General features: G+C 43.9%; 1 protein-coding gene across 2 annotated transcripts; it reads right to left on the minus strand.

Moving 5' to 3' along the window:
* Nucleotides 1–8,640: 8,640 nt before the first annotated feature.
* Nucleotides 8,641–25,697, minus strand: TEX12 (testis expressed 12). 2 transcript variants are annotated; one of them, XM_077456124.1, is made up of 4 exons: nucleotides 25,033–25,697; nucleotides 14,007–14,103; nucleotides 13,877–13,928; nucleotides 8,641–8,921 (listed from the first exon to the last, which is right to left on the minus strand). In XM_077456124.1, the coding sequence occupies exons 1-4, from the start codon at nucleotides 25,264–25,266 to the stop codon at nucleotides 8,765–8,767; spliced, it is 540 nt and encodes a 179-aa protein (XP_077312250.1). In that variant the 5' UTR covers nucleotides 25,267–25,697; the 3' UTR covers nucleotides 8,641–8,764. The 2 variants fall into 2 exon arrangements, with proteins under 2 accessions (XP_077312250.1, XP_077312251.1); XM_077456125.1 differs by lacking the exon at nucleotides 25,033–25,697 and adding an exon at nucleotides 18,290–18,411.
* Between the last annotated feature and the right edge of the window lie 1,033 nt (nucleotides 25,698–26,730).

Raw genomic sequence — 26,730 nt, forward strand, 5'->3', positions numbered from 1 at the left:
CCTGACTGGTGAATTGTGCACCATTGTCTGTGACGATTTCTCTGGGGTATCCAAATGTAGCAGCGAGATGTAACAGTATGGAAACTGTTGCCTTAGTTGTTGGCTGAGTAACAGGAATTACCTCAGGCCACTTTGAATGGGCGTCCACTATGATCAAGAAGGTGTGTCCCCTGATCGGACCTGCAAAGTCCAAGTGTAGTCGAAACCAAGGAACCGTGGGCCAAGTCCAGGGCTGGACGCACCCTCGAGGAGGGTCTCTTGCAGTTTGTGCACATCCAGCACAAGCATTCACATATGTTGTGATATCCGAGTCTAAGTTTGGCCACCACACATAGCCTCGGGCCTTTTGTTTCATACGTGTGCCCCCGGGATGACCAGTATGTAGCAAGTCCAGAATGTGTCTCCGGAGGGTCTGTGGAATGATCACTCGGTCTCCCCATAAAACACAGTTACCAGCCACCGTTAATTCCATACGCCTACGGAAATAAGGTTCATAATCCTGTGTGACGGTTGCAGGCCAACCGGACCGTACCCAGGAGAGTGTTGTTTTCAGAAAGGTATCCTTGGCTGTATGGGCTGCTATCTCCCCAGAAGACAAGAAGGACAGGCTGGTGTAACGACAACTCTTGACCGGTGGAGAGGAGTCCATTGACCTCCCTGTCAGTCGGGACATTGCGTCCGCATTAGCATTGGCATCATGACCGCGATACTGGATTTTATAACTGTACGCTCCCAAGAACAGGGCATAGCGTTGGAGGCGGGCCGCAGTAGTCTGAGAGATGCCTTTGTCAGGGCTAAAGATCTGAAGGAGTGGTTTATGGTCTGTCAGTATGGTGAATTCCCTACCATACAGGTAAAGATGAAACTTCTTAATTGCCCATATCAGCGCAAGAGCCTCTTTGTCAATGTGTGAGTAATTGCTTTCTGCTTTTGTCAAAGACCTGGAGGCAAATGTCACTGGTTTTTCTGACCCATCAGGTAGGATGTGAGGCAGTACAGCCCCCAGACCATAGGGTGAGGCATCACAAGCCAAGGTCAGAGGCTTCTGGAGGTCATAGTGAACAAGCATGCGTGACGCCAACAGCTTCCGCTTAGAGACTTCAAAAGCGCGTTGGCATGCAGCTGACCAGTCCCATCTGGAGTGTTTCTCCAAAAGCTTGTTCAACGGAAACAAGGTGTGTGCCAGATCTGGCAGAAATTTGTGGTAATAGTTCAGCAAGCCAAGGTATGATCGCAGCTGCTGGACATTGGTTGGGGCAGGAGCTTTGACTAAGGCATCAACCTTGGCTTCTGTGGTGTGTATACCGTCTGCATCCACAAGGTGGCCACAAAACTCAAATTTTGGCACCATGAATTGGCATTTTGCTAAGTTCACTTTCAGACCCTGCTCTTGGAGTCTTTCCAACACAAGCTCCACGTTTTGCTTGTGTTCCTGGTCCGTCCGTCCCGTGATGAGCATGTCATCTAACAGGCACTGAGTGAAAGGAATGTCTGCCAAAATCTCATCCATCTTCCGTTGCCAAATGGCTGGGGCAGAGGCTACACCAAACACCATCCGATTGTACTCATACAGTCCCTTGTGGGTGTTGATGGTCAGAAACTTGCGGGAAGAAGGATGGACCTCAAACTGTAAATATGCTTGTTTGAGATCAAGCTTGGTGAACTTTTCACCCCCTGCAAGAGAGGCAAAAATTTCATCTACTCTGGGTAGAGGGTACTGGTCTATTTCCAGTTGGGAGTTCAGTGCCATGCGGAAATCGCCACAAATGCGCAAGTCCCCATTCGCTTTCTTCACTGGTACAACAGGTGATGCCCACTCGCTGTGCTCTACCTTTGAGATGACACCTTGTTCCTCCAGCCGACTCAGTTCTGCTTCCACTCCTGCTCGGAGTGCGAAAGGTACTGTGCGAGCTTTGAAGAACTTAGGCTGGGCGTTGGGTTTCAGCTTGAGTCTCACACAGTCATGCTTTATTTTCCCCAACTGGTCATCAAAGATCTTTGGGAACCGCTGCTTCAGGGACACCACCCATCCCTCATTATCTCCTAATGGAATTGTCACAGTGTTACAGGGATTTATGGCGATGTCTGGCATACCAAAGTGAGCAATCCAGTCTCTCCCAAAGAGAGGGGGTCCCCCATTCTCTAGTATATATAATGGCAGTCTCTTTGTCTGACCCTTGTACAATACCTGCACTTTTGCATAACCCAGTGGGTGGAGTATCTGCTTTGAGTATGTCTGCAGTTTGATTGGCGTTGGGCGGACAGTTGTTCGGGTCTGAAGTTGTCTCCATTGTTTCTGAGTGATAACTGAAACTGCTGCTCCTGTGTCTACATCCATCTTTAGTTTCTTTCCCTCAATGGTTACCTCTACAGTCATTGCAGAGGGTGCTGAATGCATATGATGTATGTCTAAACTGTGGAGCACTTCCTCATCCTCTGACTCAGATGATGATGTATATCTTCCCACCATATAGGTCTTTGTCTTGGGGTTCAGAGGTTGTTTATCTCGCACCTTCTTGCTCCGGCAAACTCGTTTCAGATGTCCTGTTTTACCACAATTATGGCAGGTCTGATCCTTAAACCTGCAGACTTTGTGATCATGGTCTGTATTCCCACAACGGTAGCAAGCTGACCCCCGGCTTGGTGGAGGTCTGTATTTCCAGTTTGTGACTGTGGGCTTGACTGCTGTTCTGAAAACTTCCTGTTTCACCTCTTCCCTTCTGCCCTGAGAGTTCAATTCCTCTGTATCTTTCACAGCCATTTCCATCATTGAAGCTATATCAATTGCCTTTGCAAGGGTAAGGTCTTTCTCTGTTAACAGTCTCTTTTGGCTAGAGTCACAATTCAGTCCCATGACAAACTTATCTCTCAGTGCAGTAGGTAGGTACTCCCCAAAAGAACAGGTAGAGGCTAGTCTGCGAAGGGCGAGCACATAAGCTTTAATTTCTTCACCTGGCTGCTGCTGCCTCTGATAAAAACGAAATCTTTCTGCAATCTCTAGTGGTTTAGGCTGGAAGTGACCCTCTAACAGTGTCAGCAGCTCTGCCAATGTCTTAGTTGCTGGTTTTACAGGAAAAAGGAGATCCCTGAGAGTGTCATATGTCTGAGCACCGACCACTGTCACAAATACTGCTACTTGCCTTTCACCTGGGATGCCATTTGCACTGAAATACTGTTCCAGTCTCTCCACCCAGGAACTCCAGGATGTCTGTTCTCCATCAAATTCACTTAATGTCCCGATCAATGACATTTTCCTGCTGGGATCTGTGATTGCTTTATCCAGGTAACAATCCACAATGTCTTTGTCTCTCTCTCAGACTGATAGACACTTTGTAAATCCCATCCTCGTCGCCACTGTTATATCCTCTGTGTTGTGAGAGACACAAGACTCTGGTCTGGAACAATGGAAGTTTATTTCCAGTACTCACTGTACACTGCAACATGCATCTCAGGACAGTACATCTTATTAGGCTCTTATATCTGTCCAAGATGGCTACCATACCCCTTGACCCTTGGCATCACTCCTGGGTGGAGCCAGCCTTAAAGTGGCAGTACATGTGGAACCCTTCAAGTATAACAGAAGGATTCAAAGGTGGTCTGGTGCCGTCTCGGTTTGTGGAGAGGCCCAGCAACTGTGGAAACATCCAGGGGAGGACTCTTTGGTAGAAGGCCACGCAAAGTTGGCTTCTCAGAGGGAGCCTGGAGGCTAAGTTGAAAGACCCCAAGTGAAACTGGTCTCGTGTGGTATCGCCAGATCGGCTGCAAGATATTGGTACCATACGAGGGTTCTCTGAGTTGTCTACATCTTTCAGTTCTATTTGAGTGTTCTACAACAAGTCTGTGGCAGAGACTGTATTTGATTGAAACAACCTGTTGGCTGCTAGGCCTGGTGAGAGGAGGACTATCCGATAAGGGTGAGGATACAGCTGCGAATGGCTATTCTCTGGATTTCTTAGTGTGAGAGACTCTTCCTATTTGACTTAGTACTAAGAGTACCTGACTTTCCTACCTAAACCCTCTAACTCTAATTTGAGAGACTGTGTCCGTTTATCCCTTTTTGCAAATAAAAATTCCTTAAGTGTATCTGGCTCAGTCTCGACAGTTCTTGGGCCATCTACCTCGGGAAACCCCTAGAAACAAAACGAGGTCAAGAAGGTAACAGTAAGCCCAATTAAATCAGCCGCTCCTTCGGGGGTCAGTGCTACATAGTTTAAAAGGACGAATGGACACTTACAGTTAAAGTGGAATAGATTTTCTTAATGCTGTTCTATTCCATTTTAGCTGTAAGTGCCCATTTGTCCTTTTAAACTATAATAAATGTTAAAGGTTTTACACTATGCCAGCCTTCTGTTGCTTTATGGGCATCCAATAACCGTGCCATATTCGGATGAGGCTTACCATTGCTGAGGCCGAGGTGTTTGGTGCTTAGTACAGAGACCCCAGGCTGGGTTATTATGCCATCTGCAGTCCGTGGTCCCCTGTAATAAGGGACCATCTGGTAAGTGGCAGCGTGTGCTCAGATGGAGGCACTTTTCTATCTCTTCACAGTTTCTGTGGTGTCTGGTTTATCACCGTGGATGAGCTACCAATTTATTGTGCATGGATTTTTTTTTCAATAGTCACTATTACATATCATAGGTTGTTTACTTTATCGTTCAGTCACAATTATTATCAGATGCTGTTTTTTTTCAAATTTAGTTTTTGTATCTGTCTTATTGGTATATTTTGCTTTATGCTATACTAATTTTAGTGGAGTATTCACTTTTATTTTGGATCTAAATTTTGTTAGGTAATTTACTATCACATTTTTACAATGTTTTCTCTTTAGCTGTGAGTGCACCTGTTCCATTTTATCTAGCATCTCACAGGTCTATTTATCTAGCGCAGCTTCATCTTCTTTTTTTATATGCTTTGAGATGGTCTGTTCCAGGTGCTACTCACACACCACCTCTGCAGACCAGTACGTAACAGAATTCTGTGCATCTGGATGGACAGGTGCAAAAGAAACCTTAGAAAAAAGGAAGCGAAAAAAGAGAACACCCACAAAGGGATACCCACAGCTAACTGCAGAGCATCAAAAGCTAGTGGCTATGCAACTAAGGCACAGGCTGACAAATAATGGCATATAAGTGAGATACTACAAACAAGCTTCTACTCACTGATGGCAGTAGGGGACTAGGTCCTCCCTGCCAAGATCTCTACAGAATGCTGTATACTAATGATATATATAAAATGGTGCAATGCAACCCATAAACATAATAATAATACGTGAATTCCAGTCCACACTAAAAACTTACACAAATTCATAAAAAACATTCCATATAAGATCTGTGCCTCAGATATTGATACATTGTAGATAATGACGGGTACATTTGTAGAGATGACTGCTCTGATTGTCATTCACTTTATTCATTTTAGTATACTAATGAGCCCTTACCAAAAATAGGTATTTGCAAATCCTCTGCAGAGCAGATGTCCATGGCTGCCTGTGACAGGTAATCATAGGCCACTGTACAAACAACACAAGTGACATATTACCAACAAAGGTTACTGACATACCCGCTACAATTCATGACAAAGCCACAGACAGTAAACAAGTGAGTCTTTACTAACAAAGTATACTCACGGCGCAATACTCAATGGTCCTGTATGATTCAGTTCCTACGTGGCCCCTATATAGAGGTAGGAGCGGGACGTTTGGGAGAGAGCCTACCTTACGTCCTAAAAACTTAAAATAATTTCTTGCCCTCTTACACCTGGGATCTGCCAAAAGTGGTGAAAAACAACCCCAGAGGGACACTTATAGTAACATTGGATGGCAGAGGAAAAAAAAAAGGTTTGGGCCATACTTCGCACATGTGGCTCCTGGGCCCCTGTAGAGTGTCGTGACGTAAGAGAGCAGGACGGAAGTGAAAAGCAGTCCATTTCATGCCATAGAGGTGAAAAAGAAAAGTCTGTACACAGAGATTGGAAGACTTCTAGTGCCAGAAGCGAGATAAGTTGGCCCCATGTCTTCCATCTGCCGAGGTCCAGGTCGGATCCCAATGGCCTGCCTAGGGTACTGATCTGGAAGCCATGCCATTAGCTGAAATCACTGGTGCACTGGAAGAAGGAAACCACGCAGGAGGCTTCTAGAACAAGTAGTCTCCCTCCGAGGGAAACATCCATCACCTAAGGACACTAGCAAATGCTGAGTGTTCTTGGGAGTGGGAGGGGTTTTACAGGAGTCTTTACAGCTGTGATTTGCTAGTATTGAATCACCTGAATGTAGTTGCATATAACTTAATCATCTTTGACTACACCTGTGTCCTGTCCTGTATGAGAAAGAACACATTTTTTTCCTGGATTTCAATTTTTCAAGTCCAGTAATTCCACCAATTTAGAGAAACATTTTGCTCATAAAGCAGATACAGTATGTTTATACAGTACAAATCAGAGTATCAAGTCATCCTTCATATACCTGGGAGAGATGTTTTGGACCTTTAAAATGGAAAACAGAATCCCATTGGGGTTAAACTTTGAATAGAATGTTTCATATTATTAATAGATTTTCTCTTAGGGAGTTTCAGAAATGATCATAGATATGCCTTGTTTACACTTGCTGGAAAACATGTCTTTGGATATGCTTTGTTAAAGCTCTCTGAATGCCAGTCAAAGCCCCTTCACCAAATAAAATGGTTAACTTACCATCCGGTTTACACCTTCCGTTTGCTTTGCTTCAAAGCCTCCATAGAAGTCTATGCCAAAGCTTGCTTGAAGTACCTGCAGCTTTTGAGAGGCTTTAATTCAGATTTAGATTTGCTTTGGTGAATTTGCAGGTGTGAGATATCAACACTCACAGGGCATCTGCCAAGCTTCTTTAAAGCTTCAAAAAAAGCACCATTGAAGCACCACCAAAGCTTTACAGAAACATCAAAAACACACCAAAGGAACATGTTGAAGCGGTTAGTGCTTCAACATGTTTGTTGAAGTCGAAGCAAGTGTAAATGAGCCCTTATGGTAACAAATAGGTCTGTGCTTGTATTTTACGCTATATTGCCAAAAGTATTGGAACGCCTGCCTTTACATGCACATGAACTTTAATGGCATCCCAGTCTTAGTCCGTAGGGTTTAATATTGAATTGGCCCACCCTTTGTAACTATAACAGCTTCAACTGCTCTGGGAAGGATGTCCACACATTTTAGGAGTGTGTCTATGGGAATATTTAACCATTCTTCTAGAAGTGCATTTGTGAGGTCAGGCACTGATGTTGGACGAGAAGGCCAGGCTCGCTGTCTCTGCTCTAATTCACCCCAAAGCTGTTGTATCGGGTTGAGTTCAAGACTACACAGGTCATGTTGGAACAGGAAGGGGCCACCCCAAACTGTTTCCACAAAGTTGGGAGCATGAAATTGTCCAAAATGTATTGGTATGCTGATGCCTTAAGAATTCCCTTCACTGTAACTAAGGTGTCAAGCCCAACCCCTGGAAAACAACCTCACACTATAATCCCCCCTCCACTAATTGATTAGGACCAGTGCACAAAGCAAGGTCCATAGACATGGATGAGCGAGTTTGGGGTGAAAGAAGTTGACTGGCTTGCACAGAGTCCTAACCTCAACCCAATAGAACATCTTTGGGATGAATTAGATCAGAGACCACGAGCCAGGCCTTCTCATTCAACATCATGGTTTTTCACCTTAATGCATTCTACACATTAAGGTGAAAAACCTTCTGCGGTGCTGCAGCAACCCAAGCCCCCATTTTACTTATCTGACCCTGATCCTTCTCCAGCCCGGAACGAGCACACCAGTGCTACCTGGTGTCTCGTGTCCTGATTGGATAGATTGATAGCAGCGCAGCCATTGGCTCCCGCTGCTGTCAATCAAATCCAAGGATGCGATGCCGGGGGCGGGGCGGAGTCCTGCATTCTGTGTGAATGGACACAGATGCGGGACTCAGGAGCCTGCCCACATGTGTGTCCACCAAGGAGAGCGCTTCTCCAACATGGACAGTCAATGCGGGGAGGAGCCCCCATCACCACTTAGGGACCCCAGAAGAGGGCCACTCTTTTCAAAACGAAGTGCACATTGGATGTAAGTATGACATGTTTGTTTAAAAAACAAAACAAAAACAACAAAGGTTTACAACCCCTTTAAACAACTGTGTACATTACATGTAACGTTGACATTTGAACACTAGAGGTCATCATGTTATTTGATATACTATTAGTCCCATAAATGTGTTGCTTAATATTAAGATCTGCTATAAGTTTGTAACTTATTTTAGGTGTTTATGTGGATAGGGTAAAAATGTTGATATGAATTTATGTTTAAAGTAACTTGCAATCCAACTTTACATACTCACGAATGAGTCCTACTTCCAATTGTAAACAGTAACTGGGAGCTGTCATCAATAGCTTAGTTACAGCGCAGGGGTTGAGTGAGCTCCCAGCACAGAACTGTGCCAGCTGTTTGTATATATTTGTTAGCATGGCGTAAAAACCCACTACCCTGCTGCCACATGTATGCCACAGTGATCAACCCCACAACGCCCAAGCAGACATGAGGAATATGAAAACCCCAATAAGAATGACAATTTATTGCTCAGAAGTAATTTAAACTATGTTTATTGATTTTTATTTCCAAAAAACACCACACAAACATACTTTTGTTTAAGAATAAATTACTGAAATATTATGTGACAATAACAATATTATCCTACTTTTGTATGTAGTTTTTATATTATGATCATGCATATATACTACATACGTACACATTTCATCTAGTTTATAGTTTGCATTTGTAAAGTATCTACAATCATAGTTAGTCGGCTCTTCAGGCTTTCCCTCTTCTGTTTTAAAACAGTTTCCTCAGATTTGAATTCCTTAAGAATTTCATCAAATTCTTCCACAAAGAGTACGTCCAGTGCAGACTGCTCACTTCATAAAAACAGAATAAAGCATCTCTTTAAAATTGTGCACACAACAAAAGCAGCGTTTGGTAAATTATATTTGCACGGCATCCCTCCAAATGTTATCCAGGCTGCATGCTTAACCCTCTTGGGTCGCTGCAGCCATGGGTTGGACACCCCTGTCTTAGAGCTTGTTCTGAGGACATTGTTTGAAATCATTCAGAATTAAATGACAGGTGCATTGACCTGTAATAGACCTCCTCTTCCTGACCTGCATTTGACTTGCTATAAGCAAATTTAGCATTCTTACAGGCTTATGGGAATGCAAAACCCAGTTGAAGAAAACTGAAGGACATTGAAACAAGCCCTGAGGCACCTGTGAGAGTGCTTATTTGGTTTAGCATTTAATATCTTTCATAGAATATATTAAAATGTAACCTCTATGCTAAAAAAGTGTTAAACAATTATCAATGAATTTGTTTTAATATTATTTAGTTCCTGGTGGGATAAAGTACATGTAGTACCTTGTCACATCTTTCCAGTTGCCCTAAAACACTTAGGCCGCGTACACACGGGCGGACTGTTCGCCCAACTTTGTCCGCTGAACAGTGTTTGGGCGGACAGTCCGCTCGTGTGTGGGCTTTCAGCGGACAGTTGGACGGACAAGGTTTTTCGGAAATTCCGTAAAACTGTCCGCTGAAACCTTGTTTCAGCGAACAGTCCGCTCGTGTGTAGGCTTGTTCGTCAAACAAAGTTGCGCGCATGCTCAGAAAGGATTTTCACGCCGAAAGCTATAATGCAGTGTATAGGACGTCGTATTTTTCGTCCCGTCGTACGTGCCGTTCACGTCATCGCGCACGGTTTCAGCAAACTGTTCGTCCGTCGTGTGTGGCCATGTCCGTCCATGCTAAGTTTGAGCGGACTGTTTGCCGAAACTGTTGGACGGACAAAGTTGGGCGAACAGTCCGCGCGTGTGTACGCGGCCTCAGGCCTCATGCACACTGCAGCTTTAAAAAAAAAAAAAAAGAAAAGAAAAAAAAAAAAGCTGCTTTTACAGGCATTTGAGATTTTATTAAAAGGGGGAAGAGAAGGGAAGTGCCACCTAAGTGTAGAGGTTAAAAATGAATTTAATAACACAAGGATTAAGAATTGCTTACAAAATGATGTAATATAAAAAGGCTCATCAAAAGGCAGGGAAGATAGGGGACCATGCCACGGCATCCTCCGGATTCAGCACTGTCCCACAGGGTCTGTGGGCGTCATTTCAAAGTCCTCAGTGAGTCCTGTGACCAACAGGAAGTAAACCAGCATGGAACACAGGTGGAAATGATGTGGGAGATCAGGCTACGCGCTCAGAGCTCCAACTTCTTCTACAGGCGTGTAGAAGGAGGTTTACTTCCTGGTGGCCACAGGACGCTCTGAGGACTCTGAATCTGGAGGATGCTGTGGCATGACCCCCTCCCTTCCCTGCCTTTTATGAGCCCTTTGAGGAGCCTTTTATAATCACATCATTTTGTAAGTGATTCTTAAAGTGGTTGCAAACCCTTTACAACCACTTTTAGCTACAGGTAAGCCTATAACAAGGTTTACCTGTAGCTACCCCAGATATCTCCTAACCCTGCACGGTTTAGGAGATATTCTCTGTATCGGCATGTGTCGACATCATTGGCACATGTGCACTGAAGCAACGGCACGTCCGTGCCATTGCTTCAGCTAGTATGCTGTTACCGGCAGATCCTGCGCGCATGCGCGGGAGTGACGTCATCGTGGCTCTGGCCAATCACAGCGCCAGAGCCCACCATACCCGGAAGTAACTCCGGGAGCGATGCTGCCAGCCGAAGCGGTGTGTACTAGGGCCATTGTGGGGGCTTCGATCGAAGGCAAGTAATTCACAATGAGTTAGTATGCTATGCATACTAACTCATTATGTCTTTGTCTTGCAGGTTTTTTTTTTTTTTTTTACGTGGGTTTACATATACATACACACATGCATAATTATTATATATATATATATATATATACACACACACACACACACACACACACACACACACACATACACACACACTATATATATTAATTTTAGGCCAATATGATACAAGTTTTTGGTAAAAAGAAAATCCCAATAAACGTATATTGATTCTTTACACAAATGTTATAGCGTCTACAAACTATGGGAAATACAGTGGATATAAAAGGTCTACACACCCCTGTCAAAATGTCAGGTTTCTGTGGTGTAAAAAAAAAAAAATTACAAAGATAAATCATTTCAGAACTTTATCCACCTGTAATGTGACCTATAAACTGTACAACTCAATTGGAAAATAAACTGAAAGTAAAAATAAAAATGTGGTAGCATTAATAGCTGTGCTTACTATTCCCACACCAAAGCTGAAAAGTAGTTTTAACCACTTCAGTACTGGGCACTTTTACCCTCTTCCTGCCCAGGCCAATTTTCAGCCTTCAGTGCAGTCATAATTTGAATGACAATTGCATGGTCATGCCACAATATAACTCAAGGGGGTGGTGTTGCGCTGTTCTGTGTCCTAATCTAGCAATACTAAGAAGAGGCATAGTATATTACTGTGTTCTCAACACCAGCATGCATAATTGTAGTAGGATGTATAAAAAGAATATAAATGAATACAAGTACTACTATTTAAAAATTTGTAATAATAATATTATGCAACCAGTACACCAAGACAGTTCAGACAATACCAAGGTTGCTAATATAAACAATCTAGAAAAATATGTGCAAAAATCCATACTAAAGTGCAACCTGAACCAGTGAAAAATATATTAAATTCAAAAAGAATAAATATAAATTGATATCATGCACAAGTGCAAAAAAACACAGCGTACTCTATACCCAACCTGTGCAAACGTGCATAAATATTCAAATAGCAGCAAATATCATATACGGTAATTTGATCCAAATAAATATATCAATATCTAAAAAAATTAATATGTGTTAAAAATTTAATAAAATAGTATTTTTTAAAATAATAGCAGTAAGCATCAGTGTTCAGTCCATATAAAGTGCAAGAAGATATGAGAAGTTTCTTAAGTGCTTCACTGTGCAAATAGTGCAATCTCTCCAATGAAATGTGACATCATCCAGGTGTTTCTCCACTTTGTGCAAACACACTCTGATAAGCAGTGGCCCCTTACTTTGCGGCAAGGGAATAACCGCATATATAAAACACACTGGATGTTTCAAATCCTTCTCCCCATATCCACAGATAATGATGACAATCAATCCTTATTCCTCTATCTCGTCTTTGTCTCTCAGCGGGAGCAGAAATAAACAGAAGAGGAGTACCATAGTGTAATATTTTCAAACACCAGCGATAAGTTTATTTAAGTATCTCACAGGGTACTCATTTAAAATAATGACAACAGGCTTATCTCAAAACGAGCAGCAAACTCGTGCTGTATCACATCAAAACCGAGCGCCTTTCCCGTCCCTACGCGTGACGTCACGCCCATGTGACTTCATCCCCTGATGAAGTCACGTGAGCATGACGTCACGAGTAGGGACGGGAGAGGCACACTGCATCAAAAGGGATGATGGACGGGGACATGTACAGTCAAATCTTGGGTGAGAACCTCCTTCCCTCAGCCAGGACATTGAAAATGGGTGGTGGATAGGTATTCCAGCATGACAATGACCCAAAACAAACAGCCAAGGCAAAAAAAGGAGTGGCTCAAGGAGAAGCACATTAAGATCCTGGAGTGGTCTAGCCAGTCTCCAGACCTTACACCTATAGTAAATATGTGGGAGGGAGCTGAAATTTCGAGTTACCAAATGTCAGCCTAGAAACCTTAATTTGGGAAGATCTGCAAACCTGGTGGCCAACTACAATAGACGTCTGACCTCTGATTGCCAACAAGGGTTTTGCCACCAAGTACTAAGTCATGTTTTTCAAAGGGATTAAATACTTATTTCACTCATTAAAATGCAAATCAAATTTATAACTTTTTTTTAATGAATTTTTCTGGATTTTTTTGTTGCAATTGTGTCTCACTGTTAAAATACCTTTTCCCCCTTACTGTACATGACATTTTTAAAAAAATAATTGCGACAGATATAGTTTTCTTTTGGTGGTATTTAATCACCACTGGGCTTTTTATCTTGTGCTAAGCAGACAAAAAAAAAAAAAAAAGACTGAAAATTTTTGGGGAAAAAAAATGTTTTTTTTTTTATTAATTTATGTTATAAAATTTTGCAAATGATAATTTTTCTTGTTCGCTGGTGTGAGCTGATGAGGTGGCAATGATATGCGGCACTAATGGGCGGCACCCATGAAGTACTGATAGGTGTCAATGATGGGCAGCACTGATAGAGCTGCACTAATATTTAGGGCACTGATGATCAGTGCCCCGATTATCCATGTACATGTCGACTGTCACACTTGCCGGTTACTGGCTCACCTCTTCTCGTGCTGTGACAGTGTGTGTATGAGTATATTTACATTGTGATCAGCTGTAATTGGACACAGGTGATCACATGGCAAAATGCCATTGTGATTGGCCCTTTACAGTGATCTGTGGTCAGCTGTGTCCAAAGGTCAAAGAACACCCTGGGGGGGGCGCGTGGTTCCGGAAGGACATAGAGCCATGCTCTAGCCTTCTGTCAGCTATAGTGCAGGTCTGAAGTGGTAAAGTCTTAAAGAAATGGGTTTAATTTTGTCAAAAGCTTCACAAAAGCTTGCTGATCACACTGCATTTGCACTAACTGAAGCCTGTGGGAACAAGGCCTTAGAGGGGGTTTCCCTCAATTGTGTTGTGTTTGCAGGATAGGAAAATAAAGGGAAGTCCCCCAAAGGGATGGCAAAAAGTCCCGCCAGGGTATTTTTTTTTTTTTACCATTCCGTAAGCGATCCAATGTAAAAAAAAGGAAAAGGGAGCCTTAGATATACTTTATTACTACTTATTTTGAAAGGCACTGCTGATTTTACTAACTTTAATAAGCATGTTTACCTCAATGACTTTGCATAGTTTGAAAACAGGTGGTTTGTTTCATTGCTTACATCTGTTAAAAGAAAAAAAAAAAAACTCTCAATACCAAATGTATTTATGCACTGTGTAATTGCTAATCGAAAATACTAACCTTTCAATAACTCTAAGTCTCCTCCTTGGTGGATGTTTAAATCAGAAGATGGCTGATTTGTTGGTAAGGCATACTGAAGCATTTCTGAGTCTGGGACCTATCAGCAATTGAAAGACATTAAAAGACATGACAGAATTACTCTAGTTAAAAAGAGGACTATAGTTTAATTATCAATATGTTTACATGACTCATGCCATTCCTTCCTCTGTTCCAAGCTCCCGATAGATTCCTCTCATGTCACATCTCTTTAGAACCCCCAAGACAGCTGTGAAAACTGTGTAAAAATTCAGGTTCCCGTCTTCATCCTTCTCTCATTAGGTGGATGTTTTTTTTTTCTATTGGCTGACCTCAGTATGCATGCACTTGACGTAAAAAAATATGACTGATGCAGGTACACCCCAATGATTCTAAATCAGAGCATCCACAGAAAATTAACCTGAAATTTTAACAGTCCTATTAACCACTTGCTTACTGGGCACTTAAACACCCTTCCTGCCCAGACCAATTTTCAGCTTTCGGTGCTCTCACACTTTGAATGACAATTACTCAGTCATGCAGCACTGTACTCAAATGAATTTTTTGTTCTTTTTTTCCCACAAATAGAGCTTTCTTTTGGTGGTATTTGATCACCTCTGGGGTTTTAATTTTTTGCGCTATAAATGAAAAAAGACCGAAAATTTTGAAAAAAAACGCATATTTCTTTGTTTCTGTGACAAAATTATGCAAATTATTAATTTTTCTTCATACATTTTGGCCACAATTTATACTGCTACACATCTTTGGTAAAAATAACCCAAATTAGTGGATATTATTTGGTCTTTGTGAAAGTTAGAGTCTACAAGCTGTGGTGCGAATCGCACAAAATTGATCACATCTGATGTACTGGTGGCCTATCTCGCTTCTTGTGACCCGAACAAGTCAGGAAAGTACAAATACCCCCCAAATGACCCCTTTTTGGAAAGTAGACATTCCAAGGTATTTAGTAAGAGGCATGGTGAGGTTTTTGATTTTGTCATTTTTTTCCCACAATTCTTTGCAAAATTAAGATTTTTTTTCATTTTTTTTATTTTTCTCCACAAACTTGTCATTGTAATAGGTTATTTTTCTCACAGGGCATGTGTATACCACAAATGACACCCCCCAAAAAATTCTGCTACTCCTCCTGAGTATTACAATACCACATGTGTGGGACTTTTTCACAGCCTGGCCACATAGAGAGGCCCAACATGCAGGGAGCGCCATCATGTGTTCTAGGAACATAAATTACACATCTAACTTGTTGACTACTTATTACACTTTTGAAATACCAGGACAATGACACGTGACACTGATGACAGATGGCACTGATACGTGGCAATGATGACACTTGGCACTGATGACAGATGGCACTAATATGTGGCACTGACAGGTGGCACTAATGACAGGTGGCACTAATACATGGCACTAATACGTGGCACCGATGACAGATGCACTAATACGTGGCACCGATGACGCGTGACACTGATGACAGATGGCACTGATAAGTGGCATTGATGACACGTGACACTGACAACAGATGGCACGTGACACTGACAGGTGGCACTGATGACAAATGGCACTGATGACAGATGGCACTGACAACAGGTGGCACTGGGGTAGGTGGCACTGAAGGCAGGTAGCACTGGGGTGGATGGCACTGGGGCAGGATGGCACTTTTTTTTACTTTTTTTTTTTAACACACTGACGGCTGCTGCAGCCGTTCATCTCTCCCCTCTCACACGCTCCTGTGTGAGGAGGGAGAGCGGCGCTGAGAGATGATCTCATATGTTTTACTTCAGCTCCGGACCAATTGTCAGCCTAAGGAAGAGAGGTCTGTTTACAATTTTCGCCCTGCACTAACTGGTAATTGCGCGGTCATGCAATGTTGTACCCAAATGAGATTTGCGTCCTTTTCTTCCCACAAATAAAGCTTTCTTTTGATGGTATTTTATTTCCTCTGCGATTTTTATTTTTTACGATATAAATGGAAAAAGACCGAAAATGTTGAAAAAAAAAAAAAAAAAAAAATAAGATTTTCTACTTTTTGTTATAAGAAGAATCGAATAAACTCAATTTTAGTCATACATTTAGGCCAGGGGTGTCAAAACTTTTTTCAAAGAGGGCCAGATTTGATGAAGTGAACATGCATGAGGGCCGACCATTTTGCCTGACACTCTTTGAACCATTAAAATTCGGTCTAAGTGTGTTCGTTCGAACACTAATACGAGGCCCAACAAGAATTCTCTTGCCTTTCTGGCTGTGTGTGTTGAAGAGATGAGCTTGGGCGTGTTATTTGGATATACCGTATTTATTGGCGAATAAGAGGGAAGTTTCAGGAAAAAAACCTTAAAATTTTAAATAAAAAAAAAAAAAAAAAAAAAAAAAATCGCTGCCAGAAAGGGGATGGCCAGAAACCAAACAGCCGTCCCCTCATCCCGGATCGCTCCTGAAGTGAATCGGACTGCCGCAGCCAGCGGGAGGGCAGGCACGTACGGAAGGCAGGCACGTACGGGTACGTGCTTGTGCCTGTCCGTGCCATTGTGCCGACGTATAATTACATGCGGCGGTCTTTAACTGGTTAAGCTCCCACAGTTCCATCCTGTGTTGGAGCTTGGCTAACTTTTTGATTCATGCATCATAATGTTGTACTAGCAGCTGACAGAGGGGATACTCCATGTCGGCACTGCAATTTCTCTTATAGAAGGCTTATCAGAGGCTCCAATTCTGAGAATCGATGACATTTCAACACCACTACCGCCTCTATCTGTCCCCTCACAATCAACTTGTCAAAACTTAATGTATATAGATGAGAGTTACTCATCTCCATCCCAGGCTGCATCCACACAAGGGGGTCGCTTGATAAACAGACAGTACTCGGGACCTAATAGCAGTTATATATTGATGATGCAGTTTTCGGACCCTTCTCACTTGGCTCCTCAATCTCCAGTAACTATAAAAGACAACCACACATTACTTGGTTCCCCTCCTATTCATCTACTCAATGAACCAAACAGACTATCTGCGGATTTGAGAGAATTATTAAAATACATTCCTTCAAAAGCAGACTGAGGAGTTTCTGGTTTGAATTGAGAAGTCTTTTAGGGAGGACATTAATAATCTACAACAATCCACAGCTCAAGTAGACATACTAAAGGAGACCTCCGTAACAGTAAAACTAATCCAATCCATAGAAACGTATGTCCAAAATACTCTGCCTCATTTAATTAGATTACAACTTCAAATTGAAGATCTTGAGGATCGTAGCCGTTGAAACAATATGCCTATGGGGAATTGGGGAATTCCTGAATCCATTTCTCCTGCTCATTTAAGAGAGGCTGTTCTGGATATTTTTGAACAGTTGCTCCTAGGCAAAACATTGAACTGGATTGTGTACATCGTACTCTTGGCCCAAAATCTATTAATCCAAAACACCCTAGAGATGTTATTTGTCAAATACATTATTATGCAATAAAAAAAATACATTTTACACAAAGCATGGCAAAAGTGATCTTTAATGGAATTTATATACAAAATTTGACTGGTTTATCTAGAAACACATTAGTCAGAAGAAAAATTCACAAACCACTCCTGGAGAAATTACATGTCTCAGGTGCAACTTACAAATGGAGCCAATACACCTGATTGTCACAACAGAATGAATCTATACATGTTCGTTCTGTCATAGACGTCCCTCCTTTACTTGAGAAACTTGTAATGGAACCCTTCCAAATACATGATTTCCTGATTTACTTGGATGACACTGAATTCCATCGTTCAAAGGTTTTTGAAGATCCACATCTTTCGACGTTTCTTGCCCATAAATCTATGCAATGAAGACGGTTATCTGAATAATATCCTAGTTCTTATTACCTTGGGTTTTCCTTTTAAAGTCAAACCCTTCTGCTATTTTTTCTTGAATGCTCCATCTCATCCTTTATATTATCCCCTTTATATTGTTGGAAGGTTAACATTTAAAAAAATGTCATCTAGTCACTCCATATTATCGTATGACTTAACAAAAGATTTAACAGCTGGAGGACGCTGCTATATTTAAAACGTACTATTCAGTATGAACTGATGTCCTTTTAATCTCCCCTCATAGGACTGTCATGCATTTAAAGTGGACCTTCAGTAATTTTTTTCAACTTTCCATCTTAAATCTTCTGCCCTTGTTGTTTTAACTTTGGATAGTAAAACATTTTTTTCTGCCAGTAAACACCTTTTTTTTTGCATAATCTCAAACCTTATAAGCTACTAATACCTACAGAGATTTCCTGCATTCTGGGAAGTGCACCCTTTCTGTAAAAATAGGATTAATTACCCGTCGGAGGGACTACAGTTTTTCTTGAAGTGTATACCAATGGGGAGTCTGGATCCACCCCCTTTCCTGTCATCTGTATGATTGAAGTTTTCTGCTTGCTCAGAGTTCACATGGCATAGCTCTTCTTTCTCCTCCCCTTCCCCCCTCCCTCCTGACAGATGATCCTAAGCACACAGAGTCACAGACATGCCTTCAGTAATAGCAGGAGCAGTTCAGTCAATGTCATACAGTACTTACCTGCTTTGTGTAATGGTTTTGCACAGAGCTACCGCAATACTCCTATTTTCAGGTCCCCCAACGATGCTCCTGTCTCCTCCTCTTCAGTCAGTGCCCCCAAAAGCAAGCCGCTTGCTCTGGGGGCACTGGTGCGTACTTGCTCCCGAGTCTGGCTCTGTGTATCCATAAGACATAAAGAGCTGCAGCTCAACCCCACCCAGCTCTCTCCTCATTGGATCACTAGCTGTGATTGACAGTAGCAGAAGCTAATGGCTCCCACTGCTGTCTCAGCCAATGAGGAATGAGAGACCCGGGAGAAGCTCAGCTCTCGTGCACATCACTGCATCGAGGGCGAGCTCAGGTAAGTATGGAGGGGGGGGGGGGGGTGGAATCACTGCTGCACACAGAAGGTTTTATATTTTTTTATAGACTGCATGAAGATAAAAACCTTGTACAAAGCAAAGTCCATGGGTGAGCGAGTTTGGGGTGGAGGAACTTGACTGGACTGGCTTAGTTCGAGTGAAGGGAATTTTTAAGGCATCAGCATATCAAGACATTTTGGACAATTTCATGCTCCCAACTTTGTGAGAACAGTTTGGGGTGGCCCCTTCCTGTTCCAACATGACTTGTGCACAGTCCTGATCTCAACCCCATAGAACACCTTTGGGATGAATTAGAGTTGAGACTGCGAGCCAGGCCTTCTCATCCAACATCAGTACCTGACCTCACAAATGCACTTCTGAAAAAGCTGTTATAGCTGCAAAGGGTGGGCCAACACAATATTGAACCCTACAGACTAAGACTAGGATGTCATTAAAGTACATGTGTGTGTAAAGGAAGGCGTCATGATACTTTTGACAATATAGTCTGTATGGACAGGGCTGTAGAATATATATGAGGTAGACCCTACATTTTTAACTAATTAAATGGAAAAAAATTTAATAAAAAGGACACAAGGTCACTGTTAGCTGCAACAAACAGTATGTTGCAACTTTTAAAAGCACAGTAACAAAGGGAATAGTTGGTAAAATGGAAAATTCCTATCAAAATACTTACCGTAATTTTCCTTTCCTGATGGACTCCATGGCAGCAACGTGTGGGTTAAGTCCCGCCTCCACTACCCATAGGACACTACTCCCATAAATCTTTGCTCCCTGGCCGTGTTCGGTAACCTGCTGCCATGGAGTCCATCAGGAAAGGAAAATTACGGTAAGTATTTTGATAGGAATTTTCAATTTTCCTGACAGACTCCATGGCAGCAACGTGTGGGAAATAACTCGCCAAACACACCCGGGTGGGCAAAATGCTGAACAAAAGATTTATTTAACACTGTCGGCCGACAGGACTTTCAAACCAAAATCAACAGAGGATAAAGATGCTGGTTCAACACAATAGTGAGACATGAAAGTATGAATAGAAGACCAGGAGGCCGCTCTGCAGATTACATCAGGTGCAACGTGGCGCGAAGCCGCCCATGAGGTTGAGAGACTTCTGGTAGAGTGAGCTGTAACCGCCTCAGGAGGAGCCAAGCCCTTCTCTCTATAAGCCCATTGAATTGCCTGGACCACCCAAGCAGCGATGGATCTAATGGAGGCCTTGGCGCCTCTACTTTTCCCGTTAAATAGCACGAAGAGGAAGTCAGATTGACGAAAAGAAGCTGTAATATCCAGATATTGTTTTAGAGTAACTCCCAAATCGAGTGGATGTGGATCCTGACTTCCAGCAGAATTGAAGGTAGGAAGAGTGATTTCCTGGTTTTCATGGAAAACAGAGGTCACCTTGGGATTTGTCCCCAACATCGGAATTAGGACTACCCTATCTGGAAAGAAGGTGAGAAAAGGTTCCTTTGCACCTAGAGACTGAATTTCGGAGATTCTCTTCGCCGAAGTTATGGCTACCAGAAAAGAGGTTTTAAGGGTTAATTCTCTGATTGAGAGCGTTTTGTCAAGTTGAGAGAAGAAATCTAGAACCAATGGAAGGTCCCATTTGGGGAATCTAGGCTTCCTTTGTGGCCTAAGCCTGACTGCTCCTTTGAAGAATTGTTGGACCAAGGGATGATTGGCCCATGCGACTCCAGAAAAAGCTGAAATTGCTGAAACCTGGACCCGGAGAGAACTAACCGAAAGGGAGATATCCAATCCTGATTGCAAAAAGCTTAAAACGTCCTGGACTGTCAGGGTATTACAGGAACTGGACCTTGAAGACAAGTGATCTGCAAACTTCACCCAAATTCTCTCATATACCCGGTTAGTACTGCTTCTTCGAGTACTAAGAAGAGTGGGAATGACTTCTTCAGGACAGCCTAAAGCCTTCAACCGTCCCCTTTCAAAAACCAAGCCTTTAGGCGCAGGTGATCCGGGCAAGGATGTAATCTCGACCCTTGAGACAGAAGGTCTGGCCTGGATGGTAAAGGTATTGGATCCCTGACACTGAGGAGCATCAGAAGCGGAAACCAGGGTCTGTTGGGCCAATAAGGGATTATGGCTATCACTTCTGCTGTCTCTGACCTGAGTCTCCTCAGGAACTGATGAATAATAGGAGTTGGGGGAAAGGCATAGGCCTTGTGGAACCCCCATTTCTCTGTCAAGGCATCCACCCCGTAGGCTTGAGGATCCCTGTACCTTGAATAGTACCTCTCCAGTTTTTTGTTGCAAGGGGAGGCAAACAGGTCGACTTCTGGGGAGAGCCCCATTGTCAGGATCCAGTTGAACACTTCCTCGTGGAGAGACCACTCGTTGTTGTCCAGAAGTATCCGGGAAAGAAAGTCTGCCTGAACGTTCTGAATCCCTGGGACATAGGATGCTGTCAGATCCTTCAGGTTCCTCTGAGCCCAGGTCATGATCGGTTCCACCTCCTGGAGAAGGGATAGACTTCGAGTACCCCCTTGCCTTCTTATGTACGCCACTGCTGTGGTATTGTCTAGCCTGAGTGAGACCGAGGCTCCTGAAATCAGATGCCGAAAGGCTAGCAGAGCTTGAAAGGCTGCCCTTAACTCCAGGATGTTCGACACCGTCCCTCTGGAGGGGAGAATCCAGGTGCCCTGAGCCACTTCCGCCAGACAGTGGGCGCCCCAACCCCTGTTGCTGGCATCTGTTGTTATGGTGACCCATGAGATGGGGAGAATGGAATGGCAGTTGCAGAGATTTTCCCGTTGGAGCCACCACAGAAGGGAATTCCCCATGGATAAGGTGATCCGAATCAGCTGGGTTTTGCTGCCTGACCATTGATGAAGGAAACCCTTCTGAAAGGGCCTCATCCTCCACTGTGCCCACCTCACCATCGGAATTGTCGCTACCATAGTGCCTATAATTTTCAGGCACTGGAGAGCCTGGAGATGAGAGGCAGAGAGGGCTGGACGGATTCTGTCCCTGACCACTGACAACTTCTCTTCTGGTAATGAGATGGTGCCTCTGACAGTGTTGAATAGGGCCCCTAAGAACACCAGCCGCTGAGATGGGACCAGCTGGCTCTTCTCCAAGTTCAAGATCCACCCAAATTCCTGTAGGGTGGAGATGACCTGCTTTCTGTGTACCAGAAGTTGATCCTTGTCTTGAGCCAACAACAGAAGGTCGTCTAGGTAGTGATGTAGACGAATCCCTTTGGTTCTCAGAAGAGCTACCACTGCCAACAGTACTTTTGAAAATACACGAGGAGAAGTTGATAGCCCGAAGAGTAGATTCCCATGCCTCGCTGAATGACTGGAACATGGATAATGGCGCCTTGAGCCAACAAAGATTCCACGTAGGCTAGAAGAATTAGCCTTTTTTCGTCTGAGGCCGGGAGAGAGGTGGGGACCCATCTAAGTCTGGGAGATTCCTTGAAGGTCCAAACATGACCTGAGGAGACGGTCTTGACGGTCCAGAAGTCTTGGATCGAGGCCGCCCAGACATGGCGAAAGTGGAAAAGACGAGCCCCCACCTGCCCTGTCTGAGCGGGCCCAACCTCAAAAGGATTTAGTTGGTTCCCTCTCTCCCTTCAAATCACTTTTTGTAGATTTTTTTAAAAAGAGGATTGTCTTGATTTCCAGGACCTGGAAAATTCACGGCCTGGTCTGTAACTGCGAGCTTCCCTGGCTCGTTCCTGGTACTGTCTCTTTGGAAAAGACCTTCTCTGGGCTTGCAAACGCCGGTCCTGGGGGAGGAACCCCGACTTCCCACCAGTGGCTCGGGTAATAGCCTCATTCAACTTATTGCCGAAAAGGGAGGACCCTTCAAAGGGGATGCGGCACCATACTTGTTTTGAGGCTGGGTCTGCCAGCCAAGGGCGGAGCCAAAGAGCCCGTTTAGCCGTAACAGAAGAAAGCATCACCCGAGCCACCAGGCGTATGATGTCGATAGAGGCCTCCCCAAGAAAGGCGGAGGCCAGCCTAAGCTCTTGGATAGGCGAGCTCTTAGCTGTATCTTCAGAGATATTTCTAAGTGTCTCATCTACACTATCTGTCCATATCTCCATTGCTTTGGACATAGCGGCCAGAGCTAGCGCTGGCTTACAGGCCATTCCTGCTGTGAGATACACTCTCTTCAAATCAGCATCAATTCGTCTGTCCAGAACGTCCTTAAAAGACACGGTATCCTCTAAGGGAAGAGTGACATGTTTCACCAGCCTCATGACTGCTGCGTCTACCAATGGCGCTGACTCCAAATGCTTCACCTCTTCTTCATTGAAAGGATAGAGTTTCGAAACCTTCGATAGCATGGAATTTTTCTTCTCCACCTTGCCCCATTCATCTGTGATAATCTCACCTAGCTCAGAGATAAAAGGAAAATTAATCCAATCCTTCTTTAATTGCTTAAAGAATTTTCTTTGTTTGGAAGGAGCAGCCACAGAATCTTCCCAGTTCAGTGTCTCTCTAACAGCTCTGACCAGAGGAGGCAGTAGAGCGAAATTAAAGCCCACACAGGGATCACTTTCATCAGAGTCACTGTCAGATATGGCAGCTGAGGGGTGGCTATGCGCAGAGGATTCCCAAGTATCCTGCAGCTGAGTCTCCCTTCCTGGAGAAAGTGGCGGCTCTGCCGGGGGAACATAGGACTGGCCCTCAATATTTCTGAGGGACTCCTTAACAACTTTTTCCACCAGGGTTTTAAGTTGTTGATCCGCGTCACCCCTTTCATTGGAAGCCTTGGCGTAGCAAGGATCGCATAAAGATTTTCCTGCCGGTACAAGAGCTCTGCACCCCCAACAGGCACTAGCTGAGTGACTAGATTGAGTCCTCGAGGAGTGTGATCTGTCTTCACTACGGTGTCCTGATCTTGAGGAGGAACCATAATGTTTAGATCTGGAAGAGGAGTGCCGGTGATGCGACTTGGAGGAGTCGCTCCCTCTATGAGAGCTGCGATGCTGTTCTGACCTGGAAGGGCTGAAACAAGAACAAGACAAGAAACCACAAGAGACAAGACATCAGGACAGAGCTAACAGATAATTACCCCTCCCCCACCAGACCTTCAGGTGAACATTAGAAATACCTTTTATGAGAGGGCTGGCCACAAACAGGCGGTAAAGAATCCATGTCCTCAGCGATATCCATACGCGCTGAAAAGATGACAAGGGATCAGTGCAAGGGACAGGGAAGGGATAGCCACCCTGTCCCAGAATGCCACTTACCAGTAGATGCAACACAGAGGCAGGGGGAAGTCACCGCAACAGCCCGCAAGCATTCCCAAAGCTTGCAGACTAATTCCCTGTTTAAATAGCCCGCCCCTGTGATGTCACCGCCGTGCCTGTGCGCATGCGCGAAACAGCGGCAATTTGCGGCTATCGCGCATGCGCGAAACCAAGCCTCGATCTCAACCGCGTTCGCGCATGCGCAGTACGGCCGAAAACGCAAACCCGGAAGTAGAACGGCGGCTGGAACGCGGAAGAACCAGCTGCCATGCCTGCACATACATACAAACAAACAGAAACAAACGAAGACAGATAAAAAATACAAAAACTGCTGCCATAAGAACTTTTAGAACCTCTCACCACTCCCACCACGATCGATCACTCGGCCGAAGATAAGGTAAGATGACACCGGACTTTCCAGGGGGCAAAACAGGTCACCTGCTAATAACTGGCTATCCGACCAATGCGCAGCCTGCCTGCCAGTGGCCAGGACATGGGCTTCTTCACAGCGCCTCTTCCACTGCCCACTCCATACCCTGCTAATAGCTAGGGCTTAGCGGAGTAATGCGACTTTCCAGACCCAGAGTCGCAGACCGGCCGACCTCGATCGTGGGGATGATAAATCTTCAGGTAGAAAGACCACCTCTGGGTCCTTCGGAGGAGGACAAAAAAAGAACACGGCCAGGGGCAGGGAGCAAAGATTTATGGGAGTAGTGTCCTATGGGTAGTGGAGGCGGGACTTAACCCACACGTTGCTGCCATGGAGTCTGTCAGGAAAGTGTGTTAGCTAAGGGCATTTTCTTTGTGAATGTTTACTTATCTAAACAGGGACAAAAAAAAAATGAATAAAAGGATAAATCTACTCACCTCCATAATTCTCCTGTGTTTGCAACTTTTAAGGTCATCCTCACAAGCAGTATTTGCCATCACACCTGGCAACAGCTGAAAAGTAGATGGGGAAACAATTCCTAAAATAAAGGAAAGCACAGTGAAGACAACAAAAATAACAATACAAAAATAAATATCATAAAGGGGTCCAGTTGCCCAGATCACTTTTCGTGAACAGCCAATCATCAGCTGAATAAAAGATTCCACGTCCATTGCAGCCACAAACTTGTTTTAACCACTGCAGTACCTTGCTATAGCCAAAAGACGGCTACAGCGCAGTACTAGGGCATCCAAAGACATCCTCCCGGAACCCCGCCCCTGTAACATGCATTGGGCATGCTCTGGGCACTGTGTCCTTCGGACACAGCTGATCACGGATTGGGGTAAAGGGCCAATCACAGCAGCCCTTTACCATGTGATCAGCTGTGTCCAATCGCAGCTGATCACATGTAAACAGACTTGCCAGTTATCAGCAGTCCTTTCCTCACACGCTGTGTTAACACACTGTTTATAATCAGGGGCACTGATCATCAGCGTCCATATTATCAGTGCAGCACCATCAGTATCAATCAGTGTAGTTTAAGTTTATCAGTACCACCTATCAGTGCAGCCTCAACTCCATAAAAGCCCATTTTCACATAGGCATTTACCAGAGTTTAGGAGCTGCTGCGGTTAAGGGAGCTTCAACCTCCCTCTCCTGAAAGCAGAACAATCACGTTCAGGATAGGAAACGTTTGATCGCTGGCCGTGAGAAAGAGCAAACCTGTGGCCCAATTAGGCTGTGTGTACATGAAGCCTAAACAGGTCTATGGAAAACATGCAACTGAAGGCTTGGATAGGTTTCTTTCTCTCCTTAGCCCCCGTGAGGTCATTACATGGGCTGAAGCGATCCTTCACCTCCTGAAGCCCACATGCACTTAGCCAAGGTTCACATGTGTGTGGTTTCCCCAGCGGCTGCATTTGATTAGGCACAGCACCCTATTCACTTGAGTGGGCTGTTGTACCCACAGAAAAAGCAGAGAAAGGTCCCTGCGACTGCATTTTCTGAAGACCACAATGTGGTTTCCAGGGTGTGGGGGTGCCATTAGGATTAATAGTACCACCACGCATCTCCTAAACTGCATTGCATTTTTCTGCAGATGCCAGAAGGCCATCCTGCAACCCACACTAATGTAAAAAAGGTAAATAAAACTGCTTTTCATGTTTCCCTAAAAAAAGGGAACATTTAACCATTTCAATGCAGTGGGAGCCCTCTTGCAAAAGATGACTTTGGATTTTACATGTGCATGGTTAACTGCAATACGACAATATAGTCAATATGACAATTAGGATTTACTAAAACCAGTGTACTCAGAATCTGCTGCAGCTGTGCACGGTAGCCAATCAGCTTCTAACTTCAGCGTGTTCAATTAAGCTTGACAATAAGCCCAGGTTCACACTAACAGTGGGAATGAAGTTGTTGAAGTTCAACTAAACTCACACAATTTCAGTCCCGCATGTTAGTCCCGTCTTCGGGGGCAATTTCAGAGACATCTGTGTAGCAACCCACAAAAGATGTCTATGGAAATTGCAGACAGAAGTTGCCTAAAGTAGTACAGAAACTAAATGTGGTGCGACCTGACACGCCCTATTAGTAGTAGCAGCAAGCCTCCATCCCTGATATATGTTCAATATTCA

Source organism: Lithobates pipiens, unplaced genomic scaffold (assembly GCF_037356315.1).
Source record: "Lithobates pipiens isolate NorthernLeopardFrog02 unplaced genomic scaffold, aLitPip1_a1.2 Scaffold_27, whole genome shotgun sequence".
Classification (NCBI taxonomy): Eukaryota; Metazoa; Chordata; class Amphibia; order Anura; family Ranidae; genus Lithobates; species Lithobates pipiens.